This window comes from Doryrhamphus excisus, chromosome 2 (assembly GCF_030265055.1).
Source record: "Doryrhamphus excisus isolate RoL2022-K1 chromosome 2, RoL_Dexc_1.0, whole genome shotgun sequence".
NCBI classification, from domain to species: Eukaryota; Metazoa; Chordata; class Actinopteri; order Syngnathiformes; family Syngnathidae; genus Doryrhamphus; species Doryrhamphus excisus.
In genome coordinates this window covers 13,269,700-13,284,487 of record NC_080467.1, presented here as the reverse complement: position 1 = coordinate 13,284,487, position 14,788 = coordinate 13,269,700, and the positions used below count along the sequence as shown (strand labels likewise).

The 14,788-nt window shown below is 41.6% G+C and overlaps 2 protein-coding genes across 4 annotated transcripts in view; one reads left to right on the top strand and one right to left on the bottom strand.

The window, feature by feature from the left end:
- Positions 1 to 14,788, top strand: part of sppl3 (signal peptide peptidase 3) — a 78,474-nt gene that overhangs the window by 14,987 nt on the left and 48,699 nt on the right. The window lies entirely within an intron of this gene.
- Positions 411 to 14,788, bottom strand: part of gnaz (guanine nucleotide binding protein (G protein), alpha z polypeptide) — a 28,259-nt gene continuing 13,881 nt past the window's right edge. Inside the window, exons 2-3 of the mRNA XM_058064399.1 lie at positions 12,965 to 14,171; positions 411 to 2,872 (exon numbers count right to left, since the gene is read on the bottom strand). Of these exons, the coding sequence (XP_057920382.1) occupies positions 2,528 to 2,872; positions 12,965 to 13,687 (1,068 nt within the window). The 5' untranslated portion in view covers positions 13,688 to 14,171 and the 3' untranslated portion in view covers positions 411 to 2,527. The remainder of the gene's footprint in view (positions 2,873 to 12,964; positions 14,172 to 14,788) is intronic.

The following is a 14,788-nucleotide window of genomic DNA, read 5'->3' as shown; positions in this document are numbered from 1 at the left end:
ACATCCTTATTTATATGGATAAACTCTTCAATAGATTCCTCTCTTGACAACTGTACAATCGTACACAGTGATTGACTTCAATATATATTTTGTGGGAATATATTATTCAAACCTAAGAAAAAGAGAAACAGAATTCCAAGGAAAATAGACTAGTACTATCCCAAAGTAACAAAAATCATGCATGTTGTAACATATATTTCCCCCCCCCCCCCCCCCCCCCATAAAACCCAACCAAAAATAACCATAATGTTGTCTGTTTTTATTTACAAACTGATCTTGGCACTGTTTTTGTCTTTGCTGGAATTATGGTAGAGAATACTTTTTGACACTATCGAGTGTAACACTCCCGGTATGATAGACGCCAGTGACCTGCTATATATAAAAAAAAGGGCAGGTTTAACAGACATATATTATTTTTTGTTTACTTTAATGCACATAAAGCCAAAGAAAATAGAGGAAAAGAAACAGCGTTAAGAGAAGTTAGGTGGAGACAAATGGAAATAGTGCTTAGAAAAGTTCGACGTTTAACTGTGGCAGTTTCCTCTTTCAGGCAAAAACCCTATGACATCATGCCGACCATTATATGATTCCCCCCTCAAGACATCCCTCGATTCATACTTGTGGTTCGTGACTCTTACCCGGATCTAAAATCTATCTTAGCATTGGTGGTGGGATTTTTGTCTCAAAGGTTATACAGAAAGTAAAGACTTTATTGGGCAGATTTTGTGATGAAATACGTGACGGAACTCAAATAGTCCAAACCAAAATGGCATCTGCTGGGTTCAGTGTCTGAGTAGATGGTCTGTAGTGAGGTTGGTTCTGTGCTGTAGACTGTAGACCTTTCTGATGTGTTGTCGTCCAATAGAGCAGTCACCATTGTATTGATAATCGCAGTTCTGGTTGAACTGCGATGTCATTGTACTTCCCTAGTGATGTCATTGCGTTCCTTTCTTGGGTGGTAAGGTCCGACGGCTCTCTTCTCGAAACAACCCACCTATCGTCTGCTTATAACAATGTCCTAATGGCTGTTTTGCCAGAATCAGTATTCATGTGTCTTCATGCATGGTATTTGTGCTTGAATGATCCATAAGCTTCCGTCCTTCAAACAAATCAACAGGCTGCCAATTCAACCCAGAAGTACAATCATCCCTCGCTGGTTTATCATTTACCCAACGCGATAAGTACATTTCCGCGAATTTCCTTAGCATTCAATATCAATAAATGTAATTTTTGTTGTTAGAACATGAAAATGTACTTTCTAAATACCACGATTTACCAGCTGTTATTTTAGTTTACATCACATTACGAGATCACTGCAGGGACATGGCTGTAAGCATAGCAGGCTAGCGAGCTAACTAGTTAGCCTCCAATGTATTTATTCTAAACTTAAGAAAGGGTGTTATAGAGAGTGGGGAAGAGTGGACAAAGTAAGAAGCCGAGAACTTACCACATTTTTACCACATGCTATGATCGACTCCATGCAGTGTGAAGGTCATGTCAATGTTTTGTGTCAATACTGACGTCTAATGACCAGAATACTACATATGATTTGTCTTTCAATATTTTTCAAGATTTGAAAAATCGCACTCAGGGATTGATGTTCGAACCACAATAGTGAGGGACGACCGTACACAGAAACACCGGTGACGGAGAATGGGTGATGGCGAGGTTTCTGACGCCAATGAAAAGAAAACGGAAGGAGACATAGGATGCAATGAAAACAAACTACGATTACCGGAATAAAAAGGCCAGGAAATACAAGAAAGCATACATAGCCCTTGGGTTTATGGTAGGAAATGAGGAAAGACCAGTGTGTGAATTGTTATTTTCAGTTTTGTTCATCTTTTTTGAGAATCACACACACAGACTGAACGGTCTTGTTTTAAACTGAGTTCATAAACTTGGAAATTGTTTTAAGTTGTTGCAGATATCGTTTATTTATCTAATATATCTATTTATCTGTTTTTGGTTTCAGTTCATGACATAAAATGAGAACCATTGCTTTATGCATATGTTATTTACTACGCAGCCTTTAGACCAGTGTGTACCAAAGTGAGTTAAACCGATTTAGCTCACTTTGGTACACACTTTATATTTTAGCTCTGGACCAGAGTACCGAACCACAAGCATCAACGTATTCTTACAGTGGAAATTTTAAAATTGTTTTCCCCCAAAAAGATTTCCTGTAAAGCAGCATTAAATGTCCTCAGGCAAATAAAACAAAACCCAAAATAAGTCACCTGGCAATTGCTTGGTAGTTTTAGGTTTGGCAGGCAGGTGGGGGAAAGTGTCCAACATATCCACTGTTGTCAGGTGCTTGTCTCTTCATCCAAACATCTTGTGTGTGAACAAACATAAAGGTGTATTTGGGTGTCTCTGCATACTCGTATTCAGTGCATCTGTGGCCTCAGCTAAAGCATTTCAATCCTCCGCCATCCTTCCCTTCCGCTTTACTACAACTTGCATGTTCACGTCAATCCGATAAACCATTCAATAAACCGCGACCGCCCACCCGCCAACCAAACTCCTAGCACAATCCGATGTACTTGAGATTGTTTTGGATGATCACGTCCGTGACGGCGTCAAACACAAATTGGATGTTGCTGGTGTCTGTGGCACAGGTGAAGTGCGAGTAAATCTCCTTGGTCTCCTTGTTGCGGTTGAGGTCCTCAAACTGCCGCTGCACGTAGACGGCCGCCTCTTCGTAGGTGTTCTGGCCCTTGTAGTCGGGGAAGCACACCGTCAGCGGGATGCGCTTAATCTTCTCCGCCAGCAGGTCCTTCTTGTTGAGGAAGAGGATGAGCGACGTGTTGGTGAACCAGTTGTTGTTGCAGATGGAGTCGAAGAGGCGCAAGCTCTCGGCCATTCGGCTCTGAGAAAGACAGGAGAATGGAAGAAAAGACCATTATCTAATTGAAGGCCGCACACGTTAATCCGATCTAATGCGCAATCTCAGCTAAACGTCACGCTGATTTGGTGAATTAAGGCAGATGTCGGGACCATCTCGGTTCAAAGCAGGATCTCAAGTCCAAGTCATAAAAATCTACTTGACTGATACAATATGCCATCTTTGTGACTTAAGAATGCAAAAGATGCTCTTTTAAAGCTCTTTTATTATACAAGATTTACTTTTTACTGATGATATGTGTTTTTAGAGCCTGTTTATGAGCCCTAAACGTTAAAAAAAAACTATCATCGCCCTAGCTTGTTGAGAGAAGAGGTGCTTAAAAGTTTTCATGACGTTATTTAGTTAAGGAAAACCCTCCTTCCTTGTGGACATGATACCACCTCAGACCCACCCCTAGCGAGATGAGACTCCCCACCAAGGACGATAGCTTTGTTAAAAAAAATAATAATAAAAAATTTTAAGGAGCTTCGCTACACGTCATAAAAAAACTGTCAAGTATCCGTCAATCACAAACGTGAGAGTTTGATCATTTTGGGTTTTTTTTTTTTTTAGCAAATAGGCTAACCAAGCATAAACGTGCTGTTACAATGTCAATGTGATGTGAGCATGTGAGCTCACTTAGCTATGCTAGTGTAGCTAGCCCTTGTGTCCTATTGTTTCACTCCTTAATGTTGCATTGTTACTTTTTTCACCGGGGAACTGCATACTGAAAATCAAAAGAAGCGGGATAAATATAATTTATTTTTGTAAAACGGCTAATTATTTAATTTATTAGTTATTATTTAGTTATTAGCATCAATATTTTAGCTTCTTCTCTTTGCATTTGCCTTTTGTTTCTCTATTTTCCCCATTTGTGCTGTATTCTTGGTTTAAATTCATATCTACAATGTGTCGTGGGCCAATAAAAAACAAGCTGTGTGCCACAAATGTCCCCCGGGCCATACTTTGGACACCCCTTGTACAGTATAAATTTGCCAAAGAGTTTGGACAAGACACTTTCAACACAACTACTGTTTGTCGTGAAGTGCTGTTCAAAATGTTGTGATAAACAACACATCCTAATGTCAAGTAACACAATAAGAAAAGCTTTGGCAGCATTTCTGTCACCACCCACGCACATTTTTTTCTCATCATGTGTAGAAGGGATCAGTTTGTCAAGGAAGCATCTTATATTGCCTTTTTAGACGAGAATGTAATTAACTTGTAAGCCATGAGTGTATAAGTTTAGCTAAAGTCGAGAAAATTGACTATCACTCACTACATTTAGAGGAAAAAAATTATTTCTGCTTATATAAGCAGCCCATGTCCATGTCATAAAATTGAATATTATGGGGCGTACAAATCAGTGAAAATCTTTATTTGACAGGAGCCAATCATAAGCTATGAAAAAAGTCAAGATAACAGTCAGACTCACGGTTGTACTCTACAAACAAGATTAAACTCATCACACAGCAACTGACACCCAAACATTATACCTCCCGAAATATATAAACATATATCAATACGAGTTTTATATTAAAGAAACAACATTTTAAAATGTTCCCATAATGCATTTCGGTTGAGAAAATGGCCTTGTAATGCTGCTTCTGTCTATGAACACATATCTCTTTCCCGTTTCTGTGCATTATAACACAAGAAAACAAGTTAATATGAGCTAGCTAACAATGGACATTATGGGATATACCTATTTTGACACTAAAGCCCTCATAATGTATCCATGTATCTGGGATAGATACATTCCCAGACCATCATGCAACTCATCAGAGCCAAGAAAATACAGTTTGTTCCTCTGCATGTGACATAATGCCATTATTGACTTGTTTCAGATGACTGCATTATCATCATCTGACCAAGCAGCATTTAAACAATTATTTACTGGCCTTTATCATGTGTGAGTCACATTTTTGCCCACTTGGGTACAACCTACGGTACTTGTCATTTTCCAGGTCGGCAACAGTACAACTGAATGATTGCATGAAATTAGGGGCCAACCTATTTTGAGGACTGTCGAAAGATAACAACAACAATGATTTTATTCATTTGTGAGTGAGTACAAGCTGCTTTCGTCATTTGTGTGACATTTACAAGGTTTTATCGTCCATTAAAACTGTTGCTGTATTGTTGCATATGCCCTAAAGGCCCATATGTTGATTCCCTGTAAATGACTAGGGAGCTTACTTAAAATGGAACATCGGATGTCCTGCAGCCATTTAAGTAGTGGAGTATTAGGATGCAGTCGGTGGCGTTTCTGACTGAAATGATGCCCTCGGCGGACCGTTGCTTTGGCGCCCACCCCACTTTACATATTTACACGACTAGTGTTTCTGTACAAAAAAATATTTTTGGAACTATATTATGTGAAGGCTTTGACTTTGTGATTTCTAGTTCTGTTGACAAAAATAATGGTACTTAATTGTAATCTCCCACCATCAATTAACTAGCAGTCAAGGCTAAACTAACTCATTTTGAGTCAGTCACAGTTCTCTTTTTTTATTTCATATTTTTGTTGTAAAATAACAGCCATAAATCACCCCCCCCCCCGTCCTCCAAGATAATTAATTAATTAATTGGTTAATTGCCTACATGGCCCATAGCTAGAACAGTTGTTCTGTTTTAAGATACCCACTCAATAGAAACCATTCCTTCATTCATTTTCATTATCCTCACGAGGGTCGCGGGGGTGCTGGAGCCTATCCCAGCCGTCTTTGGGCGAGAGGCGGGGTACACCCTGGACTGGTCGCCAGCCAATCACAGGGCACATATAGACAAACAACCATTCACACTCACATTCATACCTATGACTCTGAGGCCATGGTTTCAGTCCAAAAGGTCTTACTCAAACCAAAACAGATGCTAACCAAATAGATTTTTCTCATAACAAACCATTCATTCATTCATTCATTTTCTACCGCTTATCCTCACCAGGGTGCTGGAGCCTATCCCAGCTGTCTTCGGGCGAGAGGCGGGGTACACCTTGGACTGGTCGCCAGCCAATCATAGGGCACATATAAACAAACAACCATTCACACTCACATTCATACCTATGGACAATTTGGAGTCACCAATTTACAATTAACATGTTTTTGGAATGTGGGAGGAAACCGGAGAAAACCCACGCATGCAAACTCCACACACAGATAGCCAAGGGTTCAATAGAGACCAAATAATAATCTTGTTTGTGGTTCCGAAGCCTGCATATACTGAACTGTATACACGGTATGTTGGCATTCATTCGCTCCCATACATTTTTGCGCTCATGTGATGATCAACACAGCCTCTCGGTACGACTGCTGACATGTGGCGACGGGCCAGTAGCTTGTGACTGGGACCTTGTCAGACGAAGGCTGTTGTTTAAAAGGTTACAGGAATTACACAACGCCCCGAGCGATATCACAAGATCTGAGCATCTTGGGGAGGGGGAGATACTGGGATTATGGCAAAGGCAAAGGATTGCAACCGTTGTCAACCTGATCATTAGAGATGGGATTTATGGGGAAATATTGGTGAGCCGTTCCTTTCAAAGAGCTGTTCGAAAAACGTCCTCATTTGGCTCGTTTTTATATTGAGTTTTAAGAAGCTGTAAACTATTCAGTAGATGGGGGGGTTGTTGCTCTGTAGAAAAGTCCAACCATGAAGACGACCCCTGAACTCTCTTTGGGTTAATAGCAGCCTACGCCTGATCATCAGCGTACATTGGGTGCAATTGTTCATTTAGCCTCATTTACACCGCTGGCCGAGGCAGCTGCCATTCATGTGTTTTTGTGTTTTTCTTTTTTTTTTTTTTTACTGCAGCACTCACGTGAAGGCAGTGTGCACGACGTGATGCTATTTTCCGTTCATGTTAAAAACCAGTTGGTCACAACACGACCCATCATAGAAGCAGTTCCGTAGCAACCACGTTTCACCGACAACACACCGTGGCATCCAGGGGGCAAACAATATGCAGACGCAAAGTACAACCTTGATGCGAGTTGGCTATTTTTGGATAATGATTAAAAGGCTGCCATTATGACAATCCAAAGTTGCATGTAACCTTTTGCTGCAACCCCAAATGAGCTTTCACAGCAGCCGGGTTTAAAGGATTATTTAGTCATAAAGCTCCATCTTTATAATTAATTAAATATGAAAATGTAATTCATGATAGATATAATTGTGAAAAGTTAAGGTAGCATACTTTCCTCTTAATTGTCAATGAAAACAGAATGTAAACTCTCCTTGCTTTTGTGCCATTCTCCAGAAAAATGCATTATTCACACCACTCCCCTTTCCCTGACTGTTAATTACTAATGGCTTTGTGAATGTGGGCATCAACACTGCTGCAGCTGCTGTGTGTTGACTGGAAAACAAACAGCAAATGTTATTTTTATCGTCTTAAATTCAACTAATAACTAAGTTTGTGGTAAGATCGGAATATGTTTTTGTTTTCCACTGGTGCAACAAAAACACATGTGATGTGCTTCAGGTACAACGGAGCCTGGTAAAACTAAAACATATCTTTAAAAAAAAAGGAGAGCGATTCCAGATCTCCAAAGTCACATTTCCACCAAGCAGTGCAGAGCAGATCAGCTCAGCATGGTATGATTTGGAACACTAAGGCATGGTCTGGCTTGTGTTTTCACAGCAGGGAGTGTACGCCAGATGGCAATATCTGCAGCAACTAAAATATAGTGACTTCATATCAGCAGGCATTTTCACAAAGAGGAGGACGGTTAACAGTAACAATGTGCAAGAACGTCGTATCATGTCATCACTTACAGTTGCAGTCAAATTTACATACTTACAACTACTTACAAGGAAGTTGAAATAACAACTATAATTGAGAATGAAGTCAAAATATTAAGAGGAAATAGTTATATTCTAATTTCGAAAAAAATATATTTTAGAAGTCATAATATTACATAATATTCAAATTAGGACCGAATGGTTAGTGTGCAGGCCACACAACTAGGAGACCCGAGTTCGATTCGACCCTCGGCCATCTCTGTGTGGAGTTTGCATGTTCTCCCCGAGCATGCGTGTGTAGCAAAGATAAATGGACTAACATTATTAGAGCCCTCTAGACATGAACTAACACCCCTATAGTCACGCTTATACTCATATTATCCAATACAGTAGACATAATAATGTGTTAGCATTTGGAGAGTCACGTTAATACCGAATCAGGAAGATGTGGGTTTGAATCTCCGCTTGGGCATCTCTGTGCAGAGTTTGCCTGTTTTCTCCGGGTACTCCGGTTTCCTCCCAGATTCCAAAAACATGCTAGGTTAATTGGTGACTCCAAATTGTCCATAGGTATGAATGTGAGTGTGAATGGTTGTTTGTCTATATGTGCCCTGTGATTGGCCTCAACCAGTCCAGGGTGTACCCCGCCTCTCGCTCGAAGACAGCTGGGATAGGCTCAGTGAGGATAAGCAGTAGAAAATGAATGAATTAATATACAAATTAGGTTGGGCGAAAAATATAATATTGTGGTACTAAATTCATAATGTTATGAACCAAAATAATTCAGTTAGGGCTGCACAGTCTAGTGGTTAGCGCACAGACCTCACAGCTAGGAGACCAGGGTTCAATTCCACCCTCGGCCATCTCTGTGCATGTTCTCCCCGTGCATGCGTAGGTTTTCTCCGGGTACTCCGGTTTCCTCCCACATTCCAAAAACATGCTAGGTTAATTGGCGACTCCAAATTGTCCATAGGTATGAATGTGAGTGTGAATGGTTGTTTGTCTATATGTGCCCTGTGATTGGCTAACGACCAGTCCAGGGTGTACCCCGCTTCTCACCCGAAGACAGCTGGGATAGGCTCCAGCACCCCCGCGACCCTTGTGAGGAAAAAGCGGTAGAAAATGAATGAATAATTCAGTTATTATTATAATTCAAATGTTGGGGAAAAAACAGCAAAAACGTTGATATTAATATTTTCACATATCACAAATCTGCCATGTAATTTTTTCTGGAACTATATAACCTCTTAGCATATCTAGGTTACAGAATATTAAAGAGGTCCTTTGGACACCCCGTGGCTTACATGATACTCTAATAACTTGGCGTCATACTGTATTCATGGGTCCGATCATAATCAGAAATAATTTTCAATCATTCATTTTCTACTGCTTATCCTTACGAGGGTTGCGGACGTGCTGGAGCCTATACCAGCTGTCTTCGGGCGAGAGGCAGTGTACACCCTGGACTGGTCGCCAGCCAATCACAGCAGAAATCATTTTGTGGAGGTTAAAAGGGAGAGTCTGTTATTTACAAAGTCACCGCTTTTGGGAACGCGTCGTCTTCATCATCGTATCTTGTACCTGCTAAGAAAAAACAACTGCGACAACACATGTGGTAGATTGATTGCATTATAACCGAGACCATAGAGGACAGTGATTATACCACAGTCTGCTGTTTGGTTAATATTTCATAACGTTCATAACGATGTTAGGTCTTGGCTGGTCGTTCATATCACACACTATTTGCTGCAATTGTTCAGCATCAGCAATTTCATTTAAACCCTGCATCGTGCATCCATAATCCGGTTCCACATTCCCCTCCGCAAAGGTGCGCCGGTGTTCAACACATGCATACATGCACATATAATACATGTATGTACATATGCTGTTTGTTGTGCAGCCCCCTCCCTTGTCCTCCTCTCCCCTTTTTTCCTTCCTTCTCATCCTCTCTTCTTTCCCTAGTCACAGCTCACTGTCAACAGTGCTGGATTAGGAGCATTTGACTGGCTTGTTGCTAGGCAACGGTAACCACGGAAACCGATTCATTACGAGGACATGGATGGGACCGGGAAAATGCAACTGGGAATGGGTTAGGCGGGTAAACGTTGCACAGTAATTATGGCGTGTTTTCAGTCTTGCGTGATCCGGTACATGGGCAGGGAAACAATGGCAAGGAGAAGTTTGCTTCTCAGCTCCATTGCGTCACATTGCGTGGCAATGAGCACGGTGAGGAATTGTTTTGTGCAACTGAAGCAGTTTTGATGAATGCGACTAGCTTGTGAGTAAAAGCAGTAAAGCAGTCACAAAAACTGTTTAAACGGTGTCGTATTTCATAAAAAATGTCCGCTATTAGACAACATCAGCGGGGAGCCAGAAAGACAGTCGTGAAACAATGAGGGCACCCTACGGTGTAACGCTCCTACTCTCTGAACTGCTGCACACAAAAGGGTGACAATTTGTCAAAGCATGCACCCCGACTGTGTCGACTGTGCTAGTATTTATGTGACAAATGCACACGCTGTTAATAAACGCCAAAGATTGACTTTAAATTTCCCACACAGCTCTACAGTACAAAAAGAGACACTTTAATATTACAGCTCAAATTTGGTACACACGGTACAAAGCGAGCGAGATTGGTTGAAAAAAAAAACATGCCCGCCATCAAGCAACACAGTTCTGCAGTCTCATTTTCTCATTTTTCCCGGTTAATATCTGATTCCATACTCCGGTTTCCTCCCACATTCCAAAAACATGCTAGGTTAATTGGCGACTCCAAATTGTCCATAGGTATGAATGTGAGTGTGAATGGTTGTTTGTCTATATGTGCCCTGTGATTGGCTGGCCACCAGTCCCGGGTGTACCCTGCCTCTCGCTCGAAGACAGCTAGGATAGGCTCCAGCACCCCCCGTGACCCTCATGAGGAAAAGCGGTAGAAAATGAATGAATGAATGAATATCTGATTCCAGACCAGACTGCGCTAAGTGAATTTCCCTTAATTAAAAGTCAATATTAACACATTGAATATTTTTGTAGTTACATCATAGAAAACATTTTAATGACTTTGTAAATACATTTATTACCATTATTAGATCAATGTATACAAAGATTAACACCTTTACACTCCTATTATTATATTCCATTACTGCAATGCTACGGGATGAGATGGCCGCGGCTGCATAGCATGCGAGCAAGCTAACAAGTTAGCCTCCAATTTATTTTTTCTAACTTACTTTTTCTAATCTGGCTTCAAACAGAATGAAGAAGAAAGACAACATACCACTTCCACACGAAATGGGAGGAGAACTTATTTTTTCACTATGCTATCATGTTGTATATGCCATGGCTGACTGCACGCAGTGTGACGGTGATGCGTGATACAATGTGAGGCTTAGAAGACAGAATGCTGGAGCCTATCCCAGCTGACTTCAAGCGAGAGGCGGTGTACACCCTGGAATGGTCGTCAGCCAATCACAGAGCACATATAGACATACATTCACATCACACTCACATTCATACCTATGGACAATATGGAGTCGTCCATTAACCTAACATGCATGTTTTTGGAATGTGGAAGGAAATCGGAGTACCCAGAGAGATGCCCAAATGGAGATTTGAACCAGATCTTCCCAATTTTGTGACTGTGTAGCCAACATGCTTACCACGCGGCCCATATTACTTGTATTTAATTTTTTTTTTTAACTAATAATGGGCCATAGTCAAACCGTTATGTAGCGAGGGACGACATTTAATGAAGATCACATTTTTTCTCTTCTATACTACAACCCGTAGGAGGCACAACTAGTGTCATTTACAGTCATGTAGGAAACAACTGACACATTTTTTTACCGATTTGTCGCTTAGCACAAATTATTAGATGAGGTTTTGCGATTTTTATTCTCCAATTGCCGTAGCTAAATACGTTTTCTATGGATGTTCCCATCAAGATTTTATGCTGCTAGCAATCCTGATAATGCAGTGAAATCATCTGAAACCAATACTGATCACATATATGCAGTGTAAATATTTAAATGTACTACTGGCTATCAGTATGGCTGTCATTGTGTTTGGAAATCGTATTTGTAATTGTTGTGAAACAAGCGAAAGACCATTCTAGCTAACTAGCTAGAATGGTCTAGCTAACGAATGTTAGTTTACACTGCAGAGAAGCTTGTCGCCAGTTTAGTCAGTTCCACTTCTACTTCATTGTTGGCACATTTTGTCATTTTACTGTCTAGTGCTGGTGCTATCAGGAAATCGTAAAAGTTGTGCGTGTTTTTCTCCTCCACTAAAGCACCCGTGAACTCCCATAGAGCGATATGAGCCTTTGCAATATGCAAAGTCTCACAGGAAACAGCCACCTCATATATCGTTCTGTGAACTCAATTAACACCGTACTGGATTTTTTTTTGCTCAGGCTCTATTTTTAACATGAAAAATATAACTATGTAGCGGTGTATAACCTGAAAGAGGAATCGCTAACGTTCCTGGTTAGTACAGGAATACTGCAGCCTTGTATAAAACTATAAAAATAGCTGACCTCTTTGGTGATCCTGACCAAAAACTGAAATAGATTCATTGTTGACCTTCCATTATCATAAGGCAGTTAAACAAACATTTACGACGTAACATTCCAAAAACATCTCGATAAGGAAATGGATGTGGATAAGAAATTACTCACATACCAAAACAATGAGAAAGAGATAAACCAGCACAGGCTCTTCTTGAATTTAAAATAGCTTCGTTCGTACGACATTACGTCAAGAGTGGATGAATTTCCTGGGTGGTTATCTGCGTTGGAGCATCAAGTCATGACGCTAACGGTTGTCTCATTGTTTGAATCCGTTTGTACAAGTCAGCGTGTCCCCTAGGTGGAGGAGGGTGGGAGTGTGGAGTGGAGCAGTGGGGGAAACGCAGCTTAGCTGAGTCATAGAAAGTAATGCAAGTAATGCAAGAGAATGTATGATAACCCTCACTTTCTATTAAAAAAAAAAATTATAGAAATCTATTATGTTCTTCAAGGGAGAGGAAACACTGCAAGTTCTGCACACACAACACGGGATAATACAGCTAGTGGTAACGCAGTCACGCAGCAGCGAACTAAAATAACAGCTTGCTAATTAAATCAGTGAGAAAATGTGATTGCCAGAACAACAATTGGAAAAAAAATTAAAAATGAGAACTACAAACGGACAAAGCCCTGCTCTGTCCTGATAGGTCTTGCATAGCTAAATTGGTAATTGGGGTTGCTTTGTTTTTAATGGTCTTACCGTTCATATGTCTGCATATGGACACATAGATACTTGGCCCTGTCTCTTTAAAGTGGATTTTTCTTACCGTCTGGTTGTCCTCGTAGAGTTTGAGGTCATAGCCACTCAGTTCAACACAGAAAATGATTGCAGTCACGCCCTCGAAACAGTGGATCCACTTCTTCCTCTCTGATCGCTGTCCGCCCACGTCTACCATCTTAAAGGTGAGCTCCTTGAAGGTGAACTTGTTCTCCACAATCCCGGTGGTCATGTCACGGGATCGCAGGATGTCTTCCACCGTGGGGATGTACTCAGGTGCGGATATACGATCCAGGTCGTTTAGGTAGTACGCAGTGTTGTCCTCTAAGTGGTACTCATTGGATCGCTGAAAGCACTCCTGGACTCCGGAGTCCGCCCAGAGGCGTTTCATGACCCCCAGCAACTCTGTAGTGATCTCCCCCTTGCTTTCGGCCGGACCTGTGAGAGCGAAAAGCTGCACGGCATCGTAGGCGCGATCGGGGTTGTGAAAGTCGATCTTAAGTGTGGTGAGGGCGCGGATGATGCGGGTGAGCGAGTCGATGGCATTGTACAGGATGAGGGGCTTGTACTCCTTGCAGGCCTCCAGGTTGAAGCCACCACTGTGGATGATCTTCATCTGCTTGACAATAGTGCTTTTGCCAGAGTTGCTGGTGCCCAGTAGAAGTAACTTGATCTCACGCCTCTGCCGCTGGCTCTCGGAGCGCAGGTGGCGGTCTATCCGCCGCGAGCGCCGAGCCGCTTCCTTCTCCTCCGAGCTCTGACGGCATCCCATGGTCCTCCACCACGTGGTAAGCGCAAAGGAACTCGTGCTGCCGCCGGACAGGAGAGCAAATTGCAAAGAAGAAGTGATGGGTAACTTCGGTGGAGGCCGAGGATCGTTGGGAGAGGAGGCGTGTATGACGTCACAACGACCAAGTGACTCACCAACGTTTCATTGTTTTTTTGAGTCCTGTGTGGGCAAAACCCAGACCCGTGGGATGCCCACACTGTGTCTGGCACTGAGGATGGACTGCCTGCTGAAGCCGAGGGAGATGGGGCTCATAGCAGGGTCTGCCCCTGAGGAAAATCTCTACACCATTCAGCATATGTCAGTAGAAGAAAGGTTTGGGCTTGATAGGTGCGATGGTGAAAATTCTCTCACTCCACTCCCACATGGCTCCGTGTTGCGTTACTACGTGCCAACCGCAATCATCCACCCCTTTCTTTTGGTTGTTGCTGGAGCTTGCCCTCTTTAAGATTCTTCAGTTGCTGAAATCCTATGAAAACACAGAAGGGGGACATGAAGACCAGTTTCATAAACTGCACAGTTGGAGAAACAATGGGATTTTTGGTCTGAGTGCTTTGAAAGACAATGGACAATTATAGTTGCAAAATTTCAACCAATCTTTTAAAAGGTTTAAAACAGGGGTCTCAAACATGCAGCCCGCGGGCCAAATGTGGCCCGCAGGACACTAGTTTGAGGTCCCCACCTTGATATGAAAGTTCAATGTTAGTGCGGCCCGCGCAAGTTTGATATGGATGCTGTATGGTATCATGTACCCAGAAAAAATTATTACGTTTGATTAATGTTCATGTTAAAGGTTAAATAACTGTTAATAGTTATCCTCCCTATCCGTGTGGAAGTGGTAAGTTTTTGGCTATTTAAGTTTAAAGGAAATAACTTGAAGGCTACCGCTTAGGTTGCTAGCTCTCTAGTTTGCGAGTTAGCATGTGTCTCAAGACGCTGCAGTTGCGCAATATGTTGTAAATAAAAAGAGTATAAATGTGACTATAGTCGTGTTTTGTCATGTCTACAGGGCTCTAATAATGCTTTGTTAATTTTAATCTGAAAAAAAATATTTGTCTAGTAAATTGAGTTTGAGACCCCTGGTTT